At 38.8% G+C, this 22,067-nt stretch overlaps 1 protein-coding gene and 1 non-coding gene across 2 annotated transcripts in view; one reads left to right on the top strand and one right to left on the bottom strand.

Moving 5' to 3' along the window:
• LOC134756238 (uncharacterized) overlaps positions 1-22,067 on the bottom strand; it is a 35,841-nt gene that overhangs the window by 13,421 nt on the left and 353 nt on the right. Inside the window, exons 2-15 of the mRNA XM_063693066.1 lie at positions 19,625-21,196; positions 18,318-18,387; positions 17,666-17,772; positions 16,464-16,646; positions 11,661-11,816; positions 7,737-7,953; positions 7,064-7,259; positions 6,824-6,840; positions 6,194-6,369; positions 5,476-5,586; positions 3,061-3,184; positions 2,404-2,615; positions 1,466-1,639; positions 357-422 (exon numbers count right to left, since the gene is read on the bottom strand). Of these exons, the coding sequence (XP_063549136.1) occupies positions 357-422; positions 1,466-1,639; positions 2,404-2,615; positions 3,061-3,184; positions 5,476-5,586; positions 6,194-6,369; positions 6,824-6,840; positions 7,064-7,259; positions 7,737-7,953; positions 11,661-11,816; positions 16,464-16,646; positions 17,666-17,772; positions 18,318-18,387; positions 19,625-21,196 (3,381 nt within the window). The remainder of the gene's footprint in view (positions 1-356; positions 423-1,465; positions 1,640-2,403; positions 2,616-3,060; positions 3,185-5,475; positions 5,587-6,193; positions 6,370-6,823; positions 6,841-7,063; positions 7,260-7,736; positions 7,954-11,660; positions 11,817-16,463; positions 16,647-17,665; positions 17,773-18,317; positions 18,388-19,624; positions 21,197-22,067) is intronic.
• Trnaf-gaa (transfer RNA phenylalanine (anticodon GAA)) lies at positions 13,288-13,360 on the top strand. Its single transcript has one exon. It is a non-coding gene; the product is annotated as a tRNA-Phe (tRNA).

Below are 22,067 nucleotides of genomic sequence, written 5' to 3'. Positions count from 1 at the left end.
GTATCACTTTCTCTCTTACGATCTTTCTCCATTTGTTTCTGTCTTTGGCGGTCTGTGAACTGTGAAGTCAAGAGCGGTGCTGACTGCGTCCACGTCCAGGCCTTTTCCCATCCACTTTGCCAGTCACAAAGAGCTTTTCGAGGTTGCCACCGTCTTTCCTTGCAATATAACCGAATTATTCAAGGACTGCGTAGACATTCGGATGACAGCCGCGACGAGATGTTAGTCCGAAAAGGTGTACAGGGGATAAGGAGATACATCTTTCTCCAGAAAAAATATAATAATGGACCAATCCCAAACTCTACTGCATACTCGTAGGTATCTATAGTTGCAGATGAATAAGGATGAATACTTACCACTATTTTGTCATTGATCACTGAGATGTATTTTCTACCATCAATAAAAGATTGTATAAACACGATCTGAAAGATAACAAGTAAATTTTAAAGCAGCACATTTTAGGCACAGCATAACAATTATCTATTACCATTTTCTCGCACAAGAAACGTAGGTAAGGTAAGGTAGATAATGTTAAAATGGGAAACATAAACAATGAGATAAAAACCATACGAAATTATTCAATGCGTATTATATGTTATATGAGTAAGAATTATATGCATCGATGTGAAATGGTCTTTATGGCAGGGTTCGGCAAACGGTGGCTGCGAATCCGCATAAGTATGGCACTTTGGAAATAAAAAGAGCCAAAAAAAATACTCCATAAGAAGAGCACTAGAATCAATATTTGCGGCTCTTTAATGCGGTAGCTTCCAGTTCTTTTTTAGACTGGAGATGTCTGCTGCGGAAAGTTTAACTAACAAAAATTTGACGATCCTTTTGGTCTATGAAGAATGAATGAATGAAAAACGTAAAACTAGCATACATACAACCTGTGTTGTGTACAATAAAGTGATTACTACTACTACATATTACAAAAAAATATATTTTGAAACTAAAAACTACAAAACACATCATGGTTGCGATGTATTACGCAACCCCGCAGTGTCAGAGAGCCGGCCGCGGAACCGCCGGAGCTCCGGCCAAAACTCCTCCTTGTTGAAGGACTTGAAGGAATGTACGTGTGGTTCATGGCCCAGCAGAACTGTGCCCTAGATTTCGCACAATACATGTCGCTAACATCTTATAAGTCGCACAATATGAATGGTATAGTTTGGACGACCGGTTTGGCCTAGTGGGTAGTGACCCTGCCTGTGAAGCCGATGGTCCTGGGTTCGAATCCCGGTAAGGGCATTTATTTGTGTGATGAGCACAGATATTTGTTCCTGAGTCATGGGTGTTTTCTATGTATTTAAGTATTTATATATTATATATATCGTTGCCTGAGTACCCATAACACAAGCCTCCTTAGGCTTACCGTGGGACTTAGTCAATCTGTGTAAGAATGTTGCTATAATATTTATTTATTTATAGTTTTATATTCCTATTTCACTACGTAGAAACGTACGCGTGGTTCCAGTATCATGGCGATGGCCCAGCACAGCTGCGCCTTGTAGTAGGTCCCTAGATTCCGCACATACGTGTCCCGAACGTCTTGTAAGTCGCATTCTTTGTATAATCTTGGAGTGTGGGTAAGAGTGTAACCTTCGATATCTTCGTCGCTTTGGTCCCAGAGGCATAACTATTAGGATATAAAAGATCATATATTAATAAAGTACTTATTCTAATATTTTCAAAGGAGTTTTGCACGAGAATGTCGCTTGAACAACGCCATTCTTCTGTTTCTGGAAATGCTGAGAAAGTGATATTGGATCTGGTATTATTTCACGACTTGGCTAACAAATTGGCAGTAGGTATATTCTCGAGCTTTACGGATTTGATCGAGGTAGCTGCCATACAAGGCAAAAGATTTACGTAAGTAACATTCTCGTAGACTGCCCCAAAACAGGTTCGAAATAGTAAACGAAGAGAAACTAAGTATCCAACCAGATTGCCACCCTTGAGTACTTATAACGGACTCGATATCGCGTCAGATACGATAACCAGAATTTAATTCTAAATAGGTATTAAACCCCCAAGGTATTTTGGTTCTGACTTCTGACGAATCAAATCAGCTACTCTCGACAAAAAGACGTTTAGTTATACTAATTATTAAGTGAAATTAATTAGTATGAATCCGAAGACAGAGACGTCAGAGTAAATGTCCGAGTTTTTATTTATTTATTTGAAAGAGCAAAATCATGTGTCTGGGTTTTGTGTGCGAGAATGCGTGTGAAAGAAGATAGTCAAGAAAGACACAACTAACACCTGAATAAAGACCCGCAAAGTTCCTTGCACGCTCAGCTCAGCCACGAGGAAACCTACGCGATGGCAGAACCCCAGCATGCCCTGCATGGAACCACGCGCTTGACAGCTTCGTTAACGGCCTTTTGTGTGCGAACGTGCATGAGTATTGTACGTGTGAAAGATAGAGGCAGCTAATACCCGAATAAAGAATCGCAAAGTTTCTTGCACGCTCAGCTCAGCCACGAGGAAGCCCACGCGGTGGCAATACCCCAGCATGCCTTGCATGGCCGCCACGCGCTTGCCTGCTTTGCGTAGGGCGGCCATATCGTTCCCCAGCATGTTCACCGAACCGTCATCCGGTAGGGTTAAACCTGGAATGACAAATTTTCCGTCATGTCTAACGTGGAAGTACAAAAAAATTTTTAAAAGTTTAGTCATCATTTTTTACATATTTTTCTATGACATTATGAAAATGTGATTAATGTCATATAATCATTTTTAGTACATGTACAATATATGTGACGCAGGCTAAAATCGGTTGGCTAAAAAAAAATATTGACGAAAAATTATATTTCGTTTTTTTTTACTTAGAACTAAAGTTTTGTATTTTGATTACTAATGTGAAGCCACATCACTCATAAAAATTACAAGCCCAAACTCCGTGGGGGCAGAATCACAGCTTATCCTGGCACGACCTTTACTGACACTAAGTATTAATTTGTTTAAAATTCTTTAAACAAACGATAGATCCGTTAGGCTACCAACGCAACTGTCTTTTGTTTCTTGATTAGACTAATTTATTAAGAAAATCTTTACCAGTAATTAGATCCTCAATCCTATTCAACATACGTTCTTGAATCTTTTCAGCGAAAAACAGCGTGTATTCGCCTCGGTACACATCCAGAGTGACTCTCCGTATTATTCCAATGCCCATAACACTCTGTATAAAGTGAAAAAATAAAGTGTTTCCAAGTTTTCATAAATGAATGATTGATTTACTTATTTGTTTTCATGCGTGGCTTCAAAAAGGCACATAGAGGTATACAAGGGGAAATTTATCGGTGATTATATAATCTGTGCCGGTGAACAGAAACCAATTTTTCAAATCAGTATTCAATGGCGATCAGATTTATGTATCACTAACACAACTAAGTTGATTTTTTTTCATCACACTTGCTCGAAAATAGTTATTTGTTATACAAGGGTGCAAAGTTGTATTTTACCCGCGAGTGTGGAATTGAAACACGAGCAAGCGAAAGGATTCTATAGTTGAACCACGAGCGAAGCGAGTAAGTACGAGAAGTAAAATACATTTGCACCCGTGTGTAACACAAAACTTTTCCCCTCACTATAGCGAGGAAAGTGCAACATCCACAGGCGGTTAGATCATCTTCATCAACTGGAATCACTCATTTTTTTACGATATTATAACAAAACACTCGGAAATTCTGTACTTTTACGTGAGAAGTTTTTTAATAAAAATTTTGTTGACAATGTTGACATTTCTGACGTATAAAATGTCAATGATGCGTTTTGAAATTGCATCGACTTAACTTGTGCGTTCAGAATTATATTTAACATAATTATTAAAAAACAAAGAGAGAGAAAGGAATGCCAGAGAAGTATGTGCGGCTTGTTCAGGCGATGTATGATAGAGCCAGTACTCACGTCAGGTCCGAAGCTGGAGTAACCGACAAGTTCAATGTGGCGGTAGGTTTACACCAGGGATCGGCTTTAAGTCCGTATTTGTTCCTCCTGGTTATGGATGCTCTGACATCGAACATACAGGAGGAGGCACCCTGGTGTATGCTGTTTGCCGATGACATTGTTCTTGTCGGAGATAATGCACTTGAGGTCCAGAGCAGGCTGGTAAAATGGCAAGAAAAGCTGGAAAGTGTGGGACTGAAAATAAGCAGAACCAAAACGGAGCACATGTTCTGCGATTTCGGTGGTCTAACCAGTTTTTCCCATATTGCCTTAGATGGTGTATCCCTACCAGTCTGCTCCGACTTCCGGTACCTTGGGTCATTGATCCAGAGCGACGGACGCATCGACCGTGACGTGAAAAATAGAATAAATGCGGGATGGATGAAATGGCGACAGGTCTCTGGAACAACTTGCGATCCACGAATGCCTCTTAAACTTAAGGGGAAAATTTACAGGACGATCGTGAGACCTGTTGTAATGTATGGATCAGAATGCTGGGCGACGAAAGTGACGGATGAAAGAAGAGTGCACGCAGCGGAAATGAGAATGTTGAGATGGATGTGTGGAGTGACGAGGAAGGATCGGATTAAGAATGAGTATATTAGGGGAAGTTTGAAAGTAGCACCAGTAACGGAGAAGATAAGAAGTAGTAGGTTAGCGTGGTATGGGCATGTGATGAGGAGGGATGAATGCCATATAGGCAAAAGAATGTTAGGGATGAATGTTGATGGACGGAGAGCGTATGGTAGACCCAAAAAGCGATGGATGGATTGTGTAAAAGAGGATATGAGAAAGAAAGGAGTGAGTGCTGAGGTGACGAAAGATAGAGGAGAATGGAAGAGAAAAACATGTTGTGCCGACCCCACATAACGTGGGATAAGGGTAGGAAGAAGAATTATTAAAAAACAAACGTTTATTATGGAATTTTAAGGCTTATGACTTAAAATCATTAAATAAAGAATCGGTAAATCTGGTATTTTTTATTAAATTCTCAAACCATTTATTTAATGATAATTAATATCGAACGAACCATTATTATGAGCGTTTTACGTTTTGTTATCTGTCAAGCTACTTAAACATGCTCCATCCAAGGTCAAATTACTTTCCCCACTAGTGGATAAAATGCGTTTTTCCCCGCTTGTTTTAAAGGATAAAAGACGGCTTTCCGAGCTAGTGAGGGGAAAATATCTTATTTCATGCAGGTGTACTGAAAAGGGTAAAGGCCTATATTGTTCCCGCGGGAGTTATGGTTTGTGAAAAAAAGCTATTATAGCTTAGCACCCCAACATACAAATGTGTATGCAAGAGAGCCTAGCATTAGCTTGCACCCTGCCGATGTCATTTTTAGTTTCCGATTTAGGCCACAAAATGGCAGATCCTCAAACGCACAAGGTTTCATACGTTAACTGTAAGGGTCAGCATCTGCTTTAATGTGAAGTGTCGATGTCAGTTTTAGTTTCCGATTTAGGCCACAAGATGGCGGATCCTCCAACGCGCAAGGTCCTTAATTAGTCGTACCCGTACCTTAGTCACGCTATGGAAGGAGATAGCTTTGGCGACCAGCTCATCGATTTCTTGGAGCGGGTCCCGCTCATTGCCAAGGGGGTTCTGAATGGTGCGCAGTTTATTCTTATCCTGAAAGTATCAATAAAATGTTACCATGTCATCCAACGTAATTAATACGGTTTATGATCTATGCCAGTAATCCAAAATTCAATATATTAATCGCTTAAGGTGAAGGTTCAGAGTGAGATGAATTAGGGATTGGAAATATAATTATATTAAGGACAACTGTTTTTTTCTTGTTTCTGGGTTCCGTACCCAAAGGGTAAAAACGGGACCCTATTACTAAGACTTCGCTGTCCGTCTGTCCGTCTGTCTGTCACCAGGCTGTATCTCATGAACCGTGATAGCTAGACAGTTAAAATGTTCACAGATGATGTATTTCTGTTGCCGCTATAACAACAAATACTAAAAAGTACGGAACCCTCAATGCGCGAGTCCGACTCGCACTTGGCCAGTTTTTATTTATATTATTTAAAGATATTCTACAATCAAACAGTCATATATCGGACCCGACACATGAAGCCTCAGCTGCAGCAGCATCTATCATCAGCCCACGGCGCGGTGGTTCTGGCGGCTGTTCATTGGTGGGTACCTCAGCCTACTTGAAGATGATGGACCTGGCCGCCCACGGCGTAGTCGTGCCCAATGGTCATGGCAGCTGTTCATCGGTGGGTACCTCAGCCTGCTTGAAGATGATGGACCTCCAGGACACCTGGCCGCCTACTGCGCGGTCACTCCCGATCGTTCGCTGTAGCAGCATCAGCAGCCCGAAGTACGCGAGGATCATCATGATCCAGATGATCAGAGTGTGATGCTCGTATATTGTATATTTGGTGTATTGTATGCCTTCACCTGTAAATGTCATCTACGCGGTGAAAACCCATCGTCGGCACAAGTGCACTGATGTACTGTTAATAGTGTTGCTGTTTGTACAATAGATTAAACGTGCGCCAATCGAAAAGAAAGTGTATCAAATCAAATATACATATGTGAACGAAATGTCCATGATCATTTCCATTCATTATTTAAATTTCGAATGGCGTTTTCTGTAAACATGGATGCAATGGAACTGGTGGATACATTGATTGAGTAAGGTGCGTAAAACTAAGATAGTTTCGTGCTTCGAATTTGACATGTAAACGAGATGGCGCTATACAGCTCCATACATTTGCCGGTAGCTCCGATTGTCAAAAATTTACGTTTGACAATTCAGTGACCGCAACACATATGGCGCAGTACAGCGCCATCTGTTTTGGATATCAAACTAAACGCCACATTTTTTTCTTAGACTTTACCTCTCTATTACAATCAATTCTCTTTGAACTGGATATATGTTAATATGAGGACGTGCATAGCAAAATTTAGGAGTCTCGAGCAGTAGCCAAAGATGTAATGGGGATAATAAGATCTTGGTCCTGTGCGTCTAGGTTCCTTTGGGATGCAAATAAGCGCGCTAGAGGATATGTGAAGTAAAGGAGGAAAGCTGATCTCCGTAGCTGGTTTCCAAAAGACGCCAAAGATACAACCCTGATATAGAGATCTGGACTAAAATGTGAGATGCTCACGTCCAGTATCCAGAAGGGCGAAACCATGGAAGCCATGCACGAGCCCCAGCGGCGGCAGCAGTATGTGCAGCACCACGGTGAAGCTGGTGGTGCTGTCAAACCCATGGTTCACCAGCAGGTCCGCCAGGAACAGCTGCAGGAGCGTGAATAGTGCGGACCAGATCGCAGCGATGTGAGCTGAGGACAAAAACACCTTTGAGCTGTGGCGATACCAGAATCCGTCACTTACTGAGCAATTTGTTTAAAACTTTTGTGGTCACTGTTTCAATAGAAACTTAATACAGCTATACAGAAGAGATTATCAAGCTGATTCCACTTCATTCGTTTTGCCTTTCTTTAGGGCGGGAGACGAGTGAATACACCAAGTGATACTTGTTATATTTTTTCGCACCTAACATCGCGGCGACTTCTGACGTGAGTTTATTGATTTAGTCCCTTTACTATTCTAATTTTTTTCTTAGTTTCCAAGCAAAAAGTCCCACTTTGTCGCTTGCAATAAGAACGCTTTGACAGGTTATTCGTATAAATATAGAAGCAAATCTAGCATCCATTTACCTAAGCGACAAAGTGGAACCTTTGATTAGCCGCGACACATGTCTAATTTAAAAAATAAAATATACTTTTACAGTATTACTTTCCTAAACTATAACTTACGTTTATTCTGAAACATACACATGATGAATGCCGTCATAGCCATCACAGTGATATAGATAGCTACGAACAGGAAGGCGACGAATATCCACACCCATCTGAAGATGAGTATGAGCGTCAGCGTGGCGAGGATGAGGATGGGTAAGGTCGTCATGTGGAGGTAGGACAGCCAGCCGAGGTAGATGCAGGCGGCGCCTACGTTACGCATGCACAAGGCGCGCTGGAGAGAAACAATAGGGATTGAAAATGATTGTTCAGTCAAAAAAAAAGTATGTAAAAGTCGTATCTTCACGCGTTTTCAAATCGATACCGGACTCTTAATTTCCTACCCATTTTGTACTTTGTCAGTCACAAATAGCGACTTTCATATTGATTATAACATTTAAACCCTTCTCGCTTTGAACACATTTTAAATCTGTGGGGTAGATATAGACAACACACATTTTCAAACTACCCACTACACATAAATGCAGTGATAAAACAACGCAACCTATAAGATAGATAGATAGACAATTTTTTTGTCAATATAGGTCACAAAGAGGTCTTAAAACTATTTACAATATGTAAGTACATAGGATCTCCACATTGTGCCTACAAACTGGCATACAAATTTAATTAAACTAGCCTAAGTGCATGCATATTAAATTAACTTATCTATTAAGGAACTCGCCCACACTGTAGAAACATTTCCCGCGCAGCCAAGCTTTCATCATTTTCTTAAATGTTGTAAATATTTTTCTCCCCTTTAAGTTCATCCCGTAACTTATTATAAATTGAATGATGTATGAATTTTAAGATGCTAATTCTAGTTTTGTAGCTGGTTTGTGTAATAGACCTGTACCAATAACTTCTGAGGTTATAGGAATATTAATGTTGCTTATTTTTTATATATAGTTTCCAGACCATATACTAAACCTAAAAATAATATTTTGTGTCATCCTAGGTATTTGCTTAGGTAGAAATTTAGGTATTTCTTTTTTCAATCAGCATTCTGTAAAAAAAATATTAGAGACGAAATTCTTTGTTTCCCTGTAAAGGCAAAGTGACTTCCGACGTACAAACGCATTTTGTGTCATTTTCATCCACGGATATAATGACATTTAATAAATACCTAATATTGATCCTAAAACGCCTAAAATAATATTATAGTCGGTAAGTGAAGTGTTGTACTTTACAGAACATTGTTATATGTTATTCAAACAAATCTGTGTCAAATTCATCCACCGCTTTTATTTGTAAAAAAATTTTTTTTATTAACAACCTGTATCTGCCACAAAAAAAATCATATTATTAAGTTTACGTCTACATTATTATAATACCACATCGAGACATCATTCATATGTGTCAAAGTAATATGTGTCAAAATTTAGTAAAGTCCCCTTTGTGGATTCTAAGTTTCCGAGTTACAGCAGTTTAGTGAAAACTCCCAAAATTTACCTAAATCCATTTTAAACAAAAACTAATAGGTACAACATTTAGTACTAATTTAAAACAGGAAACCTAGTGAAAATTTCAATTGGAAACTCCAAATCCCATACAAAATCACACTTAACGCAAACGCATTCGTCACCTATCAACCACCTGAGGTAAACGGTACACCTAGACTAGGTGTGTCATTAAACAACACAGGAATTGCCCATTGTAATAATTTATATGTAAGTAAGTAAGTAAATATTCTTTATTGCACCAAAATTATACATTTTACATACATGTAAAACTACAAAGAAATATTTAAAGAAAAAATAGAACCAGGTAACAACAGGCGGTCTTATGTCATGTTTTTTAGCGTTTTTTTTTAAATATAAATTAAGGGTTGAATAACGAGGAACGAAAATTTGATTATTTTTGCGCTACGAAGCACGGTTTAGGAGATACAGCCCTATAAAGATTTTTTTTTTTTTTGGTTTTTTTTTGCGTTTTTTTTTAAATATAAATTAATGGTTGTTACATAAAGAGGACCGAAAAGTTGATTATTTTTGCGCTACGACGCATGGTTTAGGAGATACAGCCCTATAAAGATTTTTTTTCTGTTTTTTTTTTTGTTTTTTTTTGCGTTTTTTTATATAAATTAATGGTTACATAAAGAGGACCGAAAAATTGATTATTTTTGCGCTACGACGCACGGTTTAGGAGATACAGCCCTATAAAGATTTTTTTTTTTTCTCTTTTTTCTTATTGTTTTTTGTATATTACTTTGGAGTTTCATAAAGGGGAACGAAAATTTTAATATTTTTGCGCTACAACACATGGTTTAGGAGATACTTAGCCTTAGCCTTATAGTTTTTTTTTGTTTTTTACGTTTTTATTTTAAATACATATGAAGGGTTACTTAGAGAGGAGCGAAAATTTGATTATTTTTGCGCTACGATGCACGGTTTAGGAGATACAGCCCTATAAAGATTTTTTTTTCTTTTTTTTAATTGTATTTTTCATATAATACTTTAGGGTTACCTAAAGGGGAACGAAAATTTTATTATTTTTGCGCTACGATGCATGGCTTAGGAGATACAGCGATTACAGCCCTATAAAAATTTTTTTTTGCGTTTTGTTTTAAATATAAATTAAGGGTTGCTTACGGGGAACGAAAATTTGATTATTTTTGCGCTACGACTGTAAAAAAAATTCTGCTGTTTTAGCCTGTTCGCATGAACACAGAAGCCATGTTTACATTAAAATTAAAAAAAAAACTTCCCGGCCTAGGCCTTTAATTTCGTATGAAATTCCGTTACAGTTCTCTCGAGTTGCTCCGCCTGAAACGTGATACTTTGAAGCCTGTTATGACGCACATAAGGACGATATTTCATTGCATGTTTGAGAAAATAATATTAAGTGCTTGTGCAACTATAATACTTATGTACCTAAGTTGATACGAAATATGAAGACTGATTTTGAAAGAAAAGAAAGTCACGGTATTAATAACCAAATTTTACTTTAGTGGTACCTTTTCGCTATCACTGTCACAAATGTATGTGGCGTTCACGTAAACGCGATATTTTTAGGCTTTCCCTGCGCAATGTTGCCAGCTCGCTCGCAAATCAAACATGTACTTACAGTTCTTTTGCAAAATGGTGACATTGTACAATATCTATAAGTTTTAAATAGGTAAAAGATAATTCGACGCATTCTTTGCTTGTAGTAGTATAACTTCTTTGAAAACGTTGCGTTAATTTGGCGCACAGGCGAAGTAAACATGCGTTGCGTACGGCAAGGTCACGCCGCGGCCCCACCCTGCACGGCCTCCGTTGCCCATTCAGACCGCCCGCTAGCTTCGTTTGAACGCAAATAATATTTTTGTAATATTTGTTTAAGCAGTGGATGCAAATGACACAAATTCATATATCTTATTTATCCCGCATTTCAAATTAATAAGATGTGAACTCTAATATCTTTAATATTCTTTTGTAACGGTGACAGCCTGTTACAACAAAATCATCAAATATCTTATGAAGCTATGCCTTAATAAGACACAAAATCATTTAATGGACCTATTTAAACGATTAAATTCGACCTAAGTATTTTTTTTAACTCTAATATCCTAAATGCAACACAGTTTTTCTCCAAAATAATTCAAAATAAAAAATAATTACCACAAAATAAATTAACAAATTACTAAAAAAGCAAATTATATATATATGACACAAAACAAAATGTAATGTAAAAATAAGCGAAAACAGAATTGACTTTAATATTTTTATAACCTAGGGGTCAAAATATAGCCAGCGGTACAGGTCTATAAATTTATGTTTGTATTGTTGTCTAACATTACGAGAGCTCATCTGTTGTGCTTCTATGAATTCATCTTTATATATAGGTACTTGTGTTTGGGTTTTTTAGGATTATCTTTATGAGACTAATTCAACTAATTGCCTTTTCATTTGGAATTTATCAATGTGCGATTGTCATCTTGGGTAGGACCCTGTAACGTACTTTATATTCGTTGGAGGTCTCATGGACCACCAGCTCCGAGACCTCCATGACGGGCGGTATGAAGGCCACCGTGAAGCACAGAAGGACCCAGACCATGGCCTGTCGCACCGCTTCCTTCCGCATTAAAGGAGATATCGGCATTGCTTTCAGTTTTATCTGTAAAAAAAATAGGTACCTATAATTATTTATTCAAAATAAACCGGCCAAGTGCGAGTCGGACTCGCGCACGAAGGATTCTGTACCATTACGCAAAAAATCACGTTTATTGGATGGGAGCCCCACTTAAATATTTATTTTATTCTGTTATTAGCATTTGTTGTTATAGCCGGCAACAGAAATACATCATCTGTGAAAATTTCAACTGTCTAACTATCACGGTTCATGAGATACAACCTGGTGACAGACGGACAGACAGACAGACAGACAGACAGACGGACAAAAGTCAGTCAAAAGTCAAATCATTTATTTGCCATACGTACACAAGTATACATGCAAATATACAATAAATAGTACTAGTTACATTACAATAATATTTTTACATTGTTACTATTTACGTATTTACTAAGTACTAAAAACAAAAGTATATTAAATTATTATTTACAGACAGAGGGAGCAAAACGGGCCCTAAAAAACGATCCTCTTGGGGTGTCCTACTTAGGGCACTTTGACGTGCTATTTTTGGGACACCCTGTATATCTATTTTGTAGGAAATTTTATGTAGATTACCAGACTATTTTTTGTTATGGGCTACCGTTTACGAGTTATTTACGAAAAACTAAAAAAAACGACAGAACAAATTGTAAGTAACTTTCCTACTTTAATATATTTTAAAATATTGATCCTAGTGAAAAAATGTACTAAACCTTTTTTGTAGAAAATTTTATGTAGATTACTTATGTTGTAGAACATTTTTTGCTACGGGCCACCGTTTAAAAGTTATTTACGAAAAACTATAAAAAGGGACCCTAAACCCCCCTTTACCCTTTCCCGTTACCTTCACCCCCACCCTCGGGTACTTTTAGTATGTTGTTTAATACACCATTCCCTACAACTATGCCAAAATTTGTGCCATTTTCAACCGAAAGGGTACTTATTGTCGCTTGTCAGTAAGGCGCTATTTCCATATAGCTTCAATTAGAAATCAACCTTATCGATAAGCGACATTATGGTACCTTTTGATTGAAAACGTCACATTTGCTTATACACGAATTATTTCCCCTGTATTTCCTTTGTTTGGTGGCCTAAGTAATCTATCGCCAATATTGTAAAATCGCCGTCAGATACAACGGCGTAGCCAAGGTGCTCAAAAATATCTGAACATGCACTTAAAGGTCATGATAATAGAAGCTGTTTAGATATTTGTACAGTCGCCATCAGATATATCGGAGCGGCCGAGGTTGCTCAAAAATATTTGAACACACACTCGCCTTGACAATAGGGGCGTGGCGGTGGGGCGATATTTGTGAGTACCTTGGGCGCTCCGATATATCTGATGGCTACTGTACATTGACTCCCCGATATATTTGATGGCGATTAAACTATATTTATGACAATAACTTTAGCGCTGACGTAAGAGGTAGACATTCTTGTCTTGAAGCAAGCGATAATTTCGCATGTATCGTTATCGGCCGAAATAGCTCAGTTGGGAGAGCGTTAGACTGAAGATCTAAAGGTCCCTGGTTCAATCCCTGGTTTCGGCAACCAGTTTTTTTTCTTCTTCTTTTTTTTCAATTATTCGATTATTTCAACGCCAAATCCTTTTATTTGTGGCCAAGATCGTTATACGAAAAAAAAAAATTGGACGTTCTCGATATAAAAAAAATCATCACACTTAGAAAAAGACCTTTTAATCACACTCGCTCAGTAAATGCAAGCAGGCTTAGCGGGAACTATAGAAAAAGCGTTTTCCCTAGGGAGTTATGAAGTTTTTTTTTCTTTATACTTCATTTTTGTATCGCAAGTGTAATGAAGAACATTTTGTGTAACTCGGGGCGTAATAGTATTGCAAACAAGCCGGCAAGCAAGCCGTCGCGATTTAACTATATTCTCGTTTGCAATATTTAACTTACGGCATGTTGCACAATGTACTATATTTTATGCAGATGTACCTACTAAAGGACAAAGGCCTACTAGGGTACTATAATAGGGACCGTGCGCGTTGGAGGGTCTGCCATCTTGTGGCCCGAATCGAAACCATAAACATGTACATCACATGTACATTGACACTTCACGCCAAAGCAAGTGCTGCCATCTTGTGGGCTACTTTGGAAGCATAAACTACACATTTACGCCTCGCGCCAAAAATCTGACGTGTCCCTACAGGTTATGCACGCTCCTTATATTGTTCCGGCGCGGGAGTTAAGACGGACATCACGGACATGTAACGTCAACAAATAAATTTTAAACATAGGGGCCTTTTGGGGGCTAAATGATAGATAGATTAATATTTCTTATAAATTACATAATATATCTTTGATAATATTTAACAATGTCACAATGTTTCTAAATAACATGAACTCACAAAAAGATCGTCAAATTGTAAAAGACAATTAATTATAATAATTAAGTAAAAAATAAAAACAATCAAAACAAAATTAAAAGTAAAAGTCAAATACAGTGAAATAAAATGTCAATAGAATAATAATCATACTAAATACAATGTCAAAAAATTAGCTAATGAATGAGAAAATTAATAAAACAAAGTTTTGCAAACTATATCGTGTCATATAAAGCCTGACGGAATATATGATCACGCGCTATGTTGCGGAATTTCACTGTAACTATTTTTTCATACTACACTGAACTGTCAGCCTATACATTGAGAATAATAGCGCCCTCTTGACAATTATCATATATTTCTGGTCAGGCTTTTTATACATACATATATATCAAATGAAAGGGCTTATTGTGAGAATCTCAATATTTTTTTAATTTTAGAATAAGTAAACAGTTTAGAAGATATTCAATAGAATAGGCAAAAATGACAATCCCCCCTCCATTCCTCCTGTCTCCAAAACTATTTGTTCTAAAACTTTGAAAAAAAAAACAGAATAAGTTCTTTTACCTTAAGATGTCAGGAAAACCTATAACACAGTACTTAACATAGATAGTTAGGTAATAAATTAATTTATTGCCACAATGTATGTATGTATTATGCTATATTTTTATTATGGCGTACCACACCATCGCACCGCACCAAGGTAATTGTGCGACGCGATGCGTATACAGACTGACACAGCATGGTTTACGTGAAACGTGGTGTTGTTATTGTGTGATGTACGATGTACCTACGGAACCATACGGAACCCTTAAAACGCGAGTCTGACTCGCAGTTGACCGGTTCTTTTTTCCAAAAATATTTCATTTGAACCCCTGATTTTTGACCACCACACGTATGAAAGGTTAAGTTATACTAGGTATAACTTAACCTTTCTTAAACTTTTTGCAGTCACGGACCATTTTCACAATTTAAATATTTCCACGGACCCCGGTCAAAAAATATTATACTCTGGCACACCCAGTTTGTCAGTAGAAAAAGGAGGGAAATTTTAAATATGTAGGCACGATGGATTGTCCTCCCAAAGAAAATTTGAATTTCGTGTCTTTTTCTACTGACAAACTGGATGTGCCAGCAGAGTATAACTCTTCCGTTCAATAGATGCCGCTGAATTTTGTAGAAGAGCGATTTTGTATAGTCAACGTCAGTCTTTTCTCCTTCACTTCTTGCTTTATTAAAGCCTGACCAGAAATATATGATCATATCATGCGCCATGTTGCCTAATTTCATTGGAACTAATTTCTTACACTGGCAATAATTCTAATGATAGGTTGTCACTGTTGTCAGTGTCATTGTGGCGGGGTTACTTGAATAATGCTTAAGTGTTGAATATTAAATAATAAATGACAAAAATGCCCAAAACTATACATAGTCAGGAGCGGAACATTGTTAATAATGTAAATAATAAACTGCTAGAAAAGAACAGTTCGGAAAATTAAACTATTTCGCTACGAAACATTTCCAAATTAACATCAGAGCTGACAGGTAAACAAATCAAAATGTCATTATAGTCTGGTTATAACGACAGTTGTCGTAGTGTTATGTTATACAAGCGAGGAATCACAGTAACAAAAATGAGTTTGAAAAATATTTACTATGGGCTTTGGAGACGATCAATCTTGTTAATTGACAATGTAGCAGAACCTATATAAGGTTACGGAATATATACCTAGTAACATGACCACCATCATCATCATGGTGGCCTTTTGGTGATCCAATCTTGGATGTAGGCCGCTTCCCAGAACGGAGTAACATGATAGACGAAATATTTTTTCAACTATAGAGCTGAGCTGAGCTGATGGTGTAGCTAATAGTAGTCACACCGTCTGGTATGTTACGACTAAATTAAATACATATATGTAAATTTATATACATTTCTAGGTAAATCGGAGGCATCGATTACGCGGATTACGAGAGAAGGTTGTACCTCATGAGGTTTTATGCAAACTAAAAATAAAAAAGAAGATGCAATTAGCCGATTTTTACCTATGTGTGATACGTAAGAAAATACATAAATTTTATACGGCAAAAAAGAAGTACCGACTATAAAAAAAAGTGTAGACACCAAGACACCAAATAAATGGGTTCTGATTTTGATTACGGTGAATAAAAGTTGATGTAAGTCAAACGAGTTGCCAAACCACATTGTTCAGACTATACTGAACTGTTGCCATATAATTCATATAAATTAGAATGATAGCGCCCTCTTGACAATAATCATATATTCCTGGTCAGGCTTTACTTACCTTGTGCCTAAGTAGCTCCTTGCTTTCCGCAGCCAAAATTTCTTCAGAAACAGCCAACTGGACTGCCAAAAAGCCACTCAGGAGGTGTCTGTTGTGCGGAAGCGTTCTTGTCACTGTGGAGTTCACTTTAGCCAAATGCGCTAGTTCTGTGGACCGAATGCTGAACTTCCAAGTATTGTTTTCCTAAGACAAAAAAAAATTCGTGACCACGGCGTTTTAGTGATTCAGAGTGACACAACCGACTGTCAAAAACCACCCCCATATAATCGATATTACACTTTCATTAAAACGACATGCTGAAATAACATGAAACTTGACATTAATAATTATTTATATAGTCGCCATCAGATATATCGGAGCGGCCGAGGTGTTCACAAATCCGAACACGCACTCTAACGCCTTGACAATAGAGGCGTGTTCAGATATTTGTGAACACCTCGGTCGCTCCGATATATCTGATGGCGACTGTACAATGAATGACGGCGTTGTAGTACAAAAAAGTTTTGTATGTGTAACTTCTACTCTCTCTATTTTCCTCATATCATAAATTATAGCATCCAAAACTTATACCAGACATGATACCTATAGGTATTATAGATACTTGAATAAAAGTGAAATAATTATTTCAGCACGTCGTTTTAAAATGAGTGTAACTTCAATTGTACGGGGCGGCTAGGTTTTTGTGACTTAAATTAAATCGCTTGAAATGTTGATTTTGTCTTTATTTACTTTTTTATTATTTTATAGTGCTCCTTCCTGCGTGTAGCTCTAACATTTCAATCAATCAATCAATCAATCAATATTTTTATTTCAGGCAAAAAACCTACCTATAGATAAAAATTAAAAATAAAACAAATTGTCATTACATTTAGACTAATTCAACTTATAGAGTTTGCTCTTATAAATCAAAAGGCGCTATCCTACAACCTCATGCCGAATCCACATATTGGGCCAGTGTAGGCCAATCTAAGGGACGCATTTATGCGTTAGAGGGAGCAAGTGATATTGCTATCTCATTTCACCGCATAGCTGCGTCCCTCATATTGGCCCAAGTTGGCCCAATATGTGGATTCGGCATCAACTTACTAAATGAGTCACGAAAGCTGAAAGCTGCAGTGGGATTTCTATGATAATATTGACAGATCTGTGCAAAAATCAAGCCAACTTTGGTACTAATGTATATAAAGATCCAGGTTAGGTACCTTTTCTTTCCACACTACCCAAATAATGTGATGCTTCAACACCTGGCCTTTGGACTTTTCATACAATTTTTCATTTAGCTCTTGTTCAGTGGAACCAGTCAAAAACTCTGAAAACAAAACAGATTTTCCTTTCAAACTTGTACGAGTATAGGATACACTAGGTACTCATTTGTCTCTTACAGGCAAGCCGGGTGGAATCGAGTTCTATAAACGCCCCGCCACTGCTACACAACCTTATCAATATGATCATAAGAGCGTGTACATATTATTTCCCCCTTACCCGCCCAAGAACTGACCGTGCACGCTTATTAGATACCGTTAAATACTCCGTGTGGGCCGAACGTTAATAGCAATTAACCATTAACCAGTACAAATTGAACCGTACACCGTAACGGACGGTTACAGTTTACGGTTCAATTTGTACTGGCTAATTGCATTAACGTTTCGGCCAACACTCTAACTAAATACTACTAAGTACTACTGCACAGTGCACATTAACCTACCATGATGCTAGCATGAAATGAAAAGAATGGTATCTAGTTAATGTTAATAGTAGGCATTAAGTGGTTAGGTACCACTTAATACTAAGTAATTTTAAGTATTAAGAGTATAAAGAAAACTACAGTGCTCCTGAAATATGATAAAATCTTACTTTTATTAAGTTTCTCAGCCACTTTCGCCATGATTGCTTTGTAGGGATCCGTGTCGGGTGCATAGCCAAGCTGTATCAAAAACACAACACACTCAAAACGTGGAGTTTCATAAATATTGTACCTATACTTTTCTTCACCTTAATCCATTGAAATTAGGTGTCAAAATGTATACATCCCAGCCCAGGTAGCATTTATACGTCATTATGACGTCGCTGATGTCACTGCTACCTGGGATATTTATAAACTCGACTGTACAAGTGTACACAGGTACCTACATCGCAAAAACATTGATTGGGCGTTTGGGCACATAATAATTGATTTTTGTGCTCGCAAATGAAGTTAAAGATTATTAATCTGCATATCCAGCATTGGCAAGGACTATTAAACCACTAAACTATTTATTGGTAGCACCGTGCATTCTTATTTGAGTAAAGAAGTGAATTAATTTATCTAAAGTAGTTCACTAGTAGCAATCGGTCTAGGGCCGACAGCCATCTAAAAGCTCCTTGGTCTGTGGGATACACGTATTTAACGTTGTTTGTCTTTCTACATGAGAGTCGCGCCGTATCGGGAGTTGCTTAGCCTCTATTTGGGAGGCGCAGGCTCGCAAAGCCTGAGGGCCTGGCCAATTGGTCACATGTCCACCGTAGAGTCCAGTCCCCGAGTACATACTTGAAGTTGCGCTAGATGTATGGAGTCGCGCGCATGGCACCCTAGTGTCATGCTCATGATAGCCGATTTAATGACTCAAGATTTAATGAAAGTTTTGAATGATTCACGGTTAGTTTAAAAACAATACAAAAGGTAATCACGGTCCATATCCCGGTCAATATAAGTCTAGTCAAGATTTTAATGATTTAATGACTTAGTTCTTGATCGCGCAGCTGACGCCTACGTCCTACATCACCTGCGTGATCATTTGATCAAGAACTAAGTGTCGTCATGATGAAATCATACTTAGTAAGCCACCTTAGAAGCATCGCTTTGCGCCATTTTGAAAACTACGTGTATTCATATTATCGTCTTAAAATACAAGTAACACCAAAGAGGATATAATCTATTATAATAAAATAATAATAATAAAATCATTTATTTCAGACCGAGCTGATCCATAGTTTGTTAGTTACAGAGTATCTTAATAACTATGTTAGTGGCACAATACAAAAACAACAATAATTAAAATTTAACATTACAAATATAAAACTACATATATTACCTACACGACATAGGAAAAAAAATATTATTTGGCAGGGGCAAGCAAGGCAGACAACCTGCTCTACTTGGCCCTGCCAATCGCCACTTCCACCCAGTAGCTAGTGAGAGGAGAGTCGAGACGCTCAGCCAACGCCCTCAGAAGGCCGTTGCTGCTGCCCCGCATACGACTTAGCAGTGATCCAACTCTTTTTCTCCTGACGGCGAAAAAGTCATCTGTACGCGCCTCAGCAAACATTCTGGATGCACTGCAATGTCTCGGCAGCCGCAACAACATTCTGAGGATGTTGTTGTATTGCACGCGAATTGCGTTGTAGGCTCTCTGTGTAAATTTCACCCACAGACTACACGTGTAGAACGTCTGACAGTAGGCCTTGAAAAGCGTCAGTTTGACTTCGTTACTACAGCGTGCGAATCTGCGGGCGATCATATTGCCCCGCACAGCCATCGCTCTCCTCTCCCTCTCCAGATCCGGGTCATCGCTCAGGTCACTGGTGAGCATATGACCAAGATATTTAACCCTATCAACTACTTTTAGAGGTACCCCACCCAGCGTGATCTCAGGGACAGCTTCCCGGTTGTATTTACGGGCCTTGAACACTACCAGCTCGCTTTTGGTAGCGTTATACCTGAGACCACGCTGCGCAGCGTAACCCTCACATAGTGCCAGCAACTGCCTTATGGAGTTGACCGATGGCCCCAACAGCACCATATCGTCCGCGTAGCTAATGTTATTAAAACACTTATCGCCCATGTGACAACCGACACGCGTCCTGCTGAGGCCATCGATCAACTCATTTATATAGAGGTTAAACAAAATAGGTGACGAAAGCCCCCCTTGCCTAACACCACATTGGAGTCTATACTCGTCCGATTCTTCCCCCGCCCATCTCACACGATTGACCTGGGAGCTGTACCAATACCTTAGCAACGCCACACATTCCGCTGGTAGGCCCGTGCTTGCTAGTTTGTCCCACAGTATGTCGTACACAACCAGGTCAAACGCTTTCGACACGTCAAGAAAACACCCGTAGATAGGTGTGTTTCTATCCGTATAGTACTGGACAGCCTGCTTAACGCACAAAATTGCACTGTCAGTTGACAAACCGGGCCTAAAGCCAAACTGAGCGTCATTTAACTTTATGTACCGACAAAGTTGCGCATTAATCAAACTGTCCAGCACTTTTGCAATAACAGTCGCCAGTGAAATAGGCCTGTAGTTTGCAAAGTCTGACAGGTCTCCCGTTTTGTTTTTGACTAGTGGTATGACCACTGTCCTAGTCAGCTGCTCGGGTAGGTATCCGTGCCTCAGACACAGAGTGAAAAACATTGCCAGCGACCGCGGTAGGTGTATTCCAGCATATTTAAGATGTTCGATACTGAGACCGTCATATCCCGGCGATTTTCCCCTCTGCATATTTCTGATTACATTATGAACCTCCTTAGCCGTAAACTCTACAGTACTCTCGCCCATTACAGTCTCAGTATCGCACATCTCGTGCGTCGCTGTGCCTGCAGTATTCAGAAGCGGAGATACAGCGAACATGCTTTTGAAGTGATTGGCAATGCTCTTTGCATCGCTCGCCCCCCCTACAGTCACCGGAACACACATTCGAACGTCATGCTTCTTTGTGTTCTTCCAGAAGGCTTTAAAGTCTTTGGCTGCCTGTTTAGAGGCAAGTATGTCGCATTTTATTTGTTCTTGCCTGTCTTGACACCACTTTAACTTAGACTTAAAAAGCCTTCTGGTTTCACACATTTTGTCAAAAGCGGGACCCTGACGAGGCCTGTTAGCCGACACCCAGACCAGAAATTTAGCTCTCGCCTCTCTGTGGGCATCGGCCACGTATTTATTCCAGCCCGCCAGATGTTCAGCCTTCGAACGCTTCCTCCCTGCTAGCCTACTTGACTTTCTAGCCGCCTCCGTCAATGTTGATATTATGTAAGTATACATATCATTCAAAATGTCGTGATGTTTACGATCTGTACACAACCGATCAGCACATGACGTTAACTCGGCCGGAAAGTCAAGCATCCTCAGTTTTTCGTTACATACCTCTTGATATTCATCAATTTGTGAAGCACATCTGTCCCCCCATACCACTCCCTCATACAGCCGCCTCACGGGACTATAGTGACAATGGGTTCTATTCATCTCACAAACAACCGTGAGCGGTAGGTGGTCGGACCAATACACGTCATGTTCCACCTTAACATCGCGCACGGTTGCCCGCGCAGCCTCCGAATTTATTATCTATCTTTGGTAACACTAAGAACTAGGTACCTGTGTGCCGACACTGAGTGTCGTTGTTGGCGATGCGCTCTTTATATCTGTAGCTAGTTATGTTTTACTTATAAAAATCATTGTCGTGTTAAATTAGACTTTAATAGTTTAGACTTAAGGCTGAAAATTGTTTGTAGCATATCTAATGCAACTCGTTGCTATGTGCCGCCAGGCAGTCCGCTGCTGGCCGCGAGCCTATGCACATACGCTCTCGTGACTTTTTTTGTAATTGTGTGTTTTACATAATATATTT

The sequence above is a fragment of the Cydia strobilella genome, chromosome 3 (genome assembly GCF_947568885.1).
Source record: "Cydia strobilella chromosome 3, ilCydStro3.1, whole genome shotgun sequence".
NCBI classification, from domain to species: domain Eukaryota; kingdom Metazoa; phylum Arthropoda; class Insecta; order Lepidoptera; family Tortricidae; genus Cydia; species Cydia strobilella.
The sequence above is the reverse complement of the archived record's forward strand: the minus strand, read 5'-3'. Positions and strand labels throughout refer to the sequence as shown.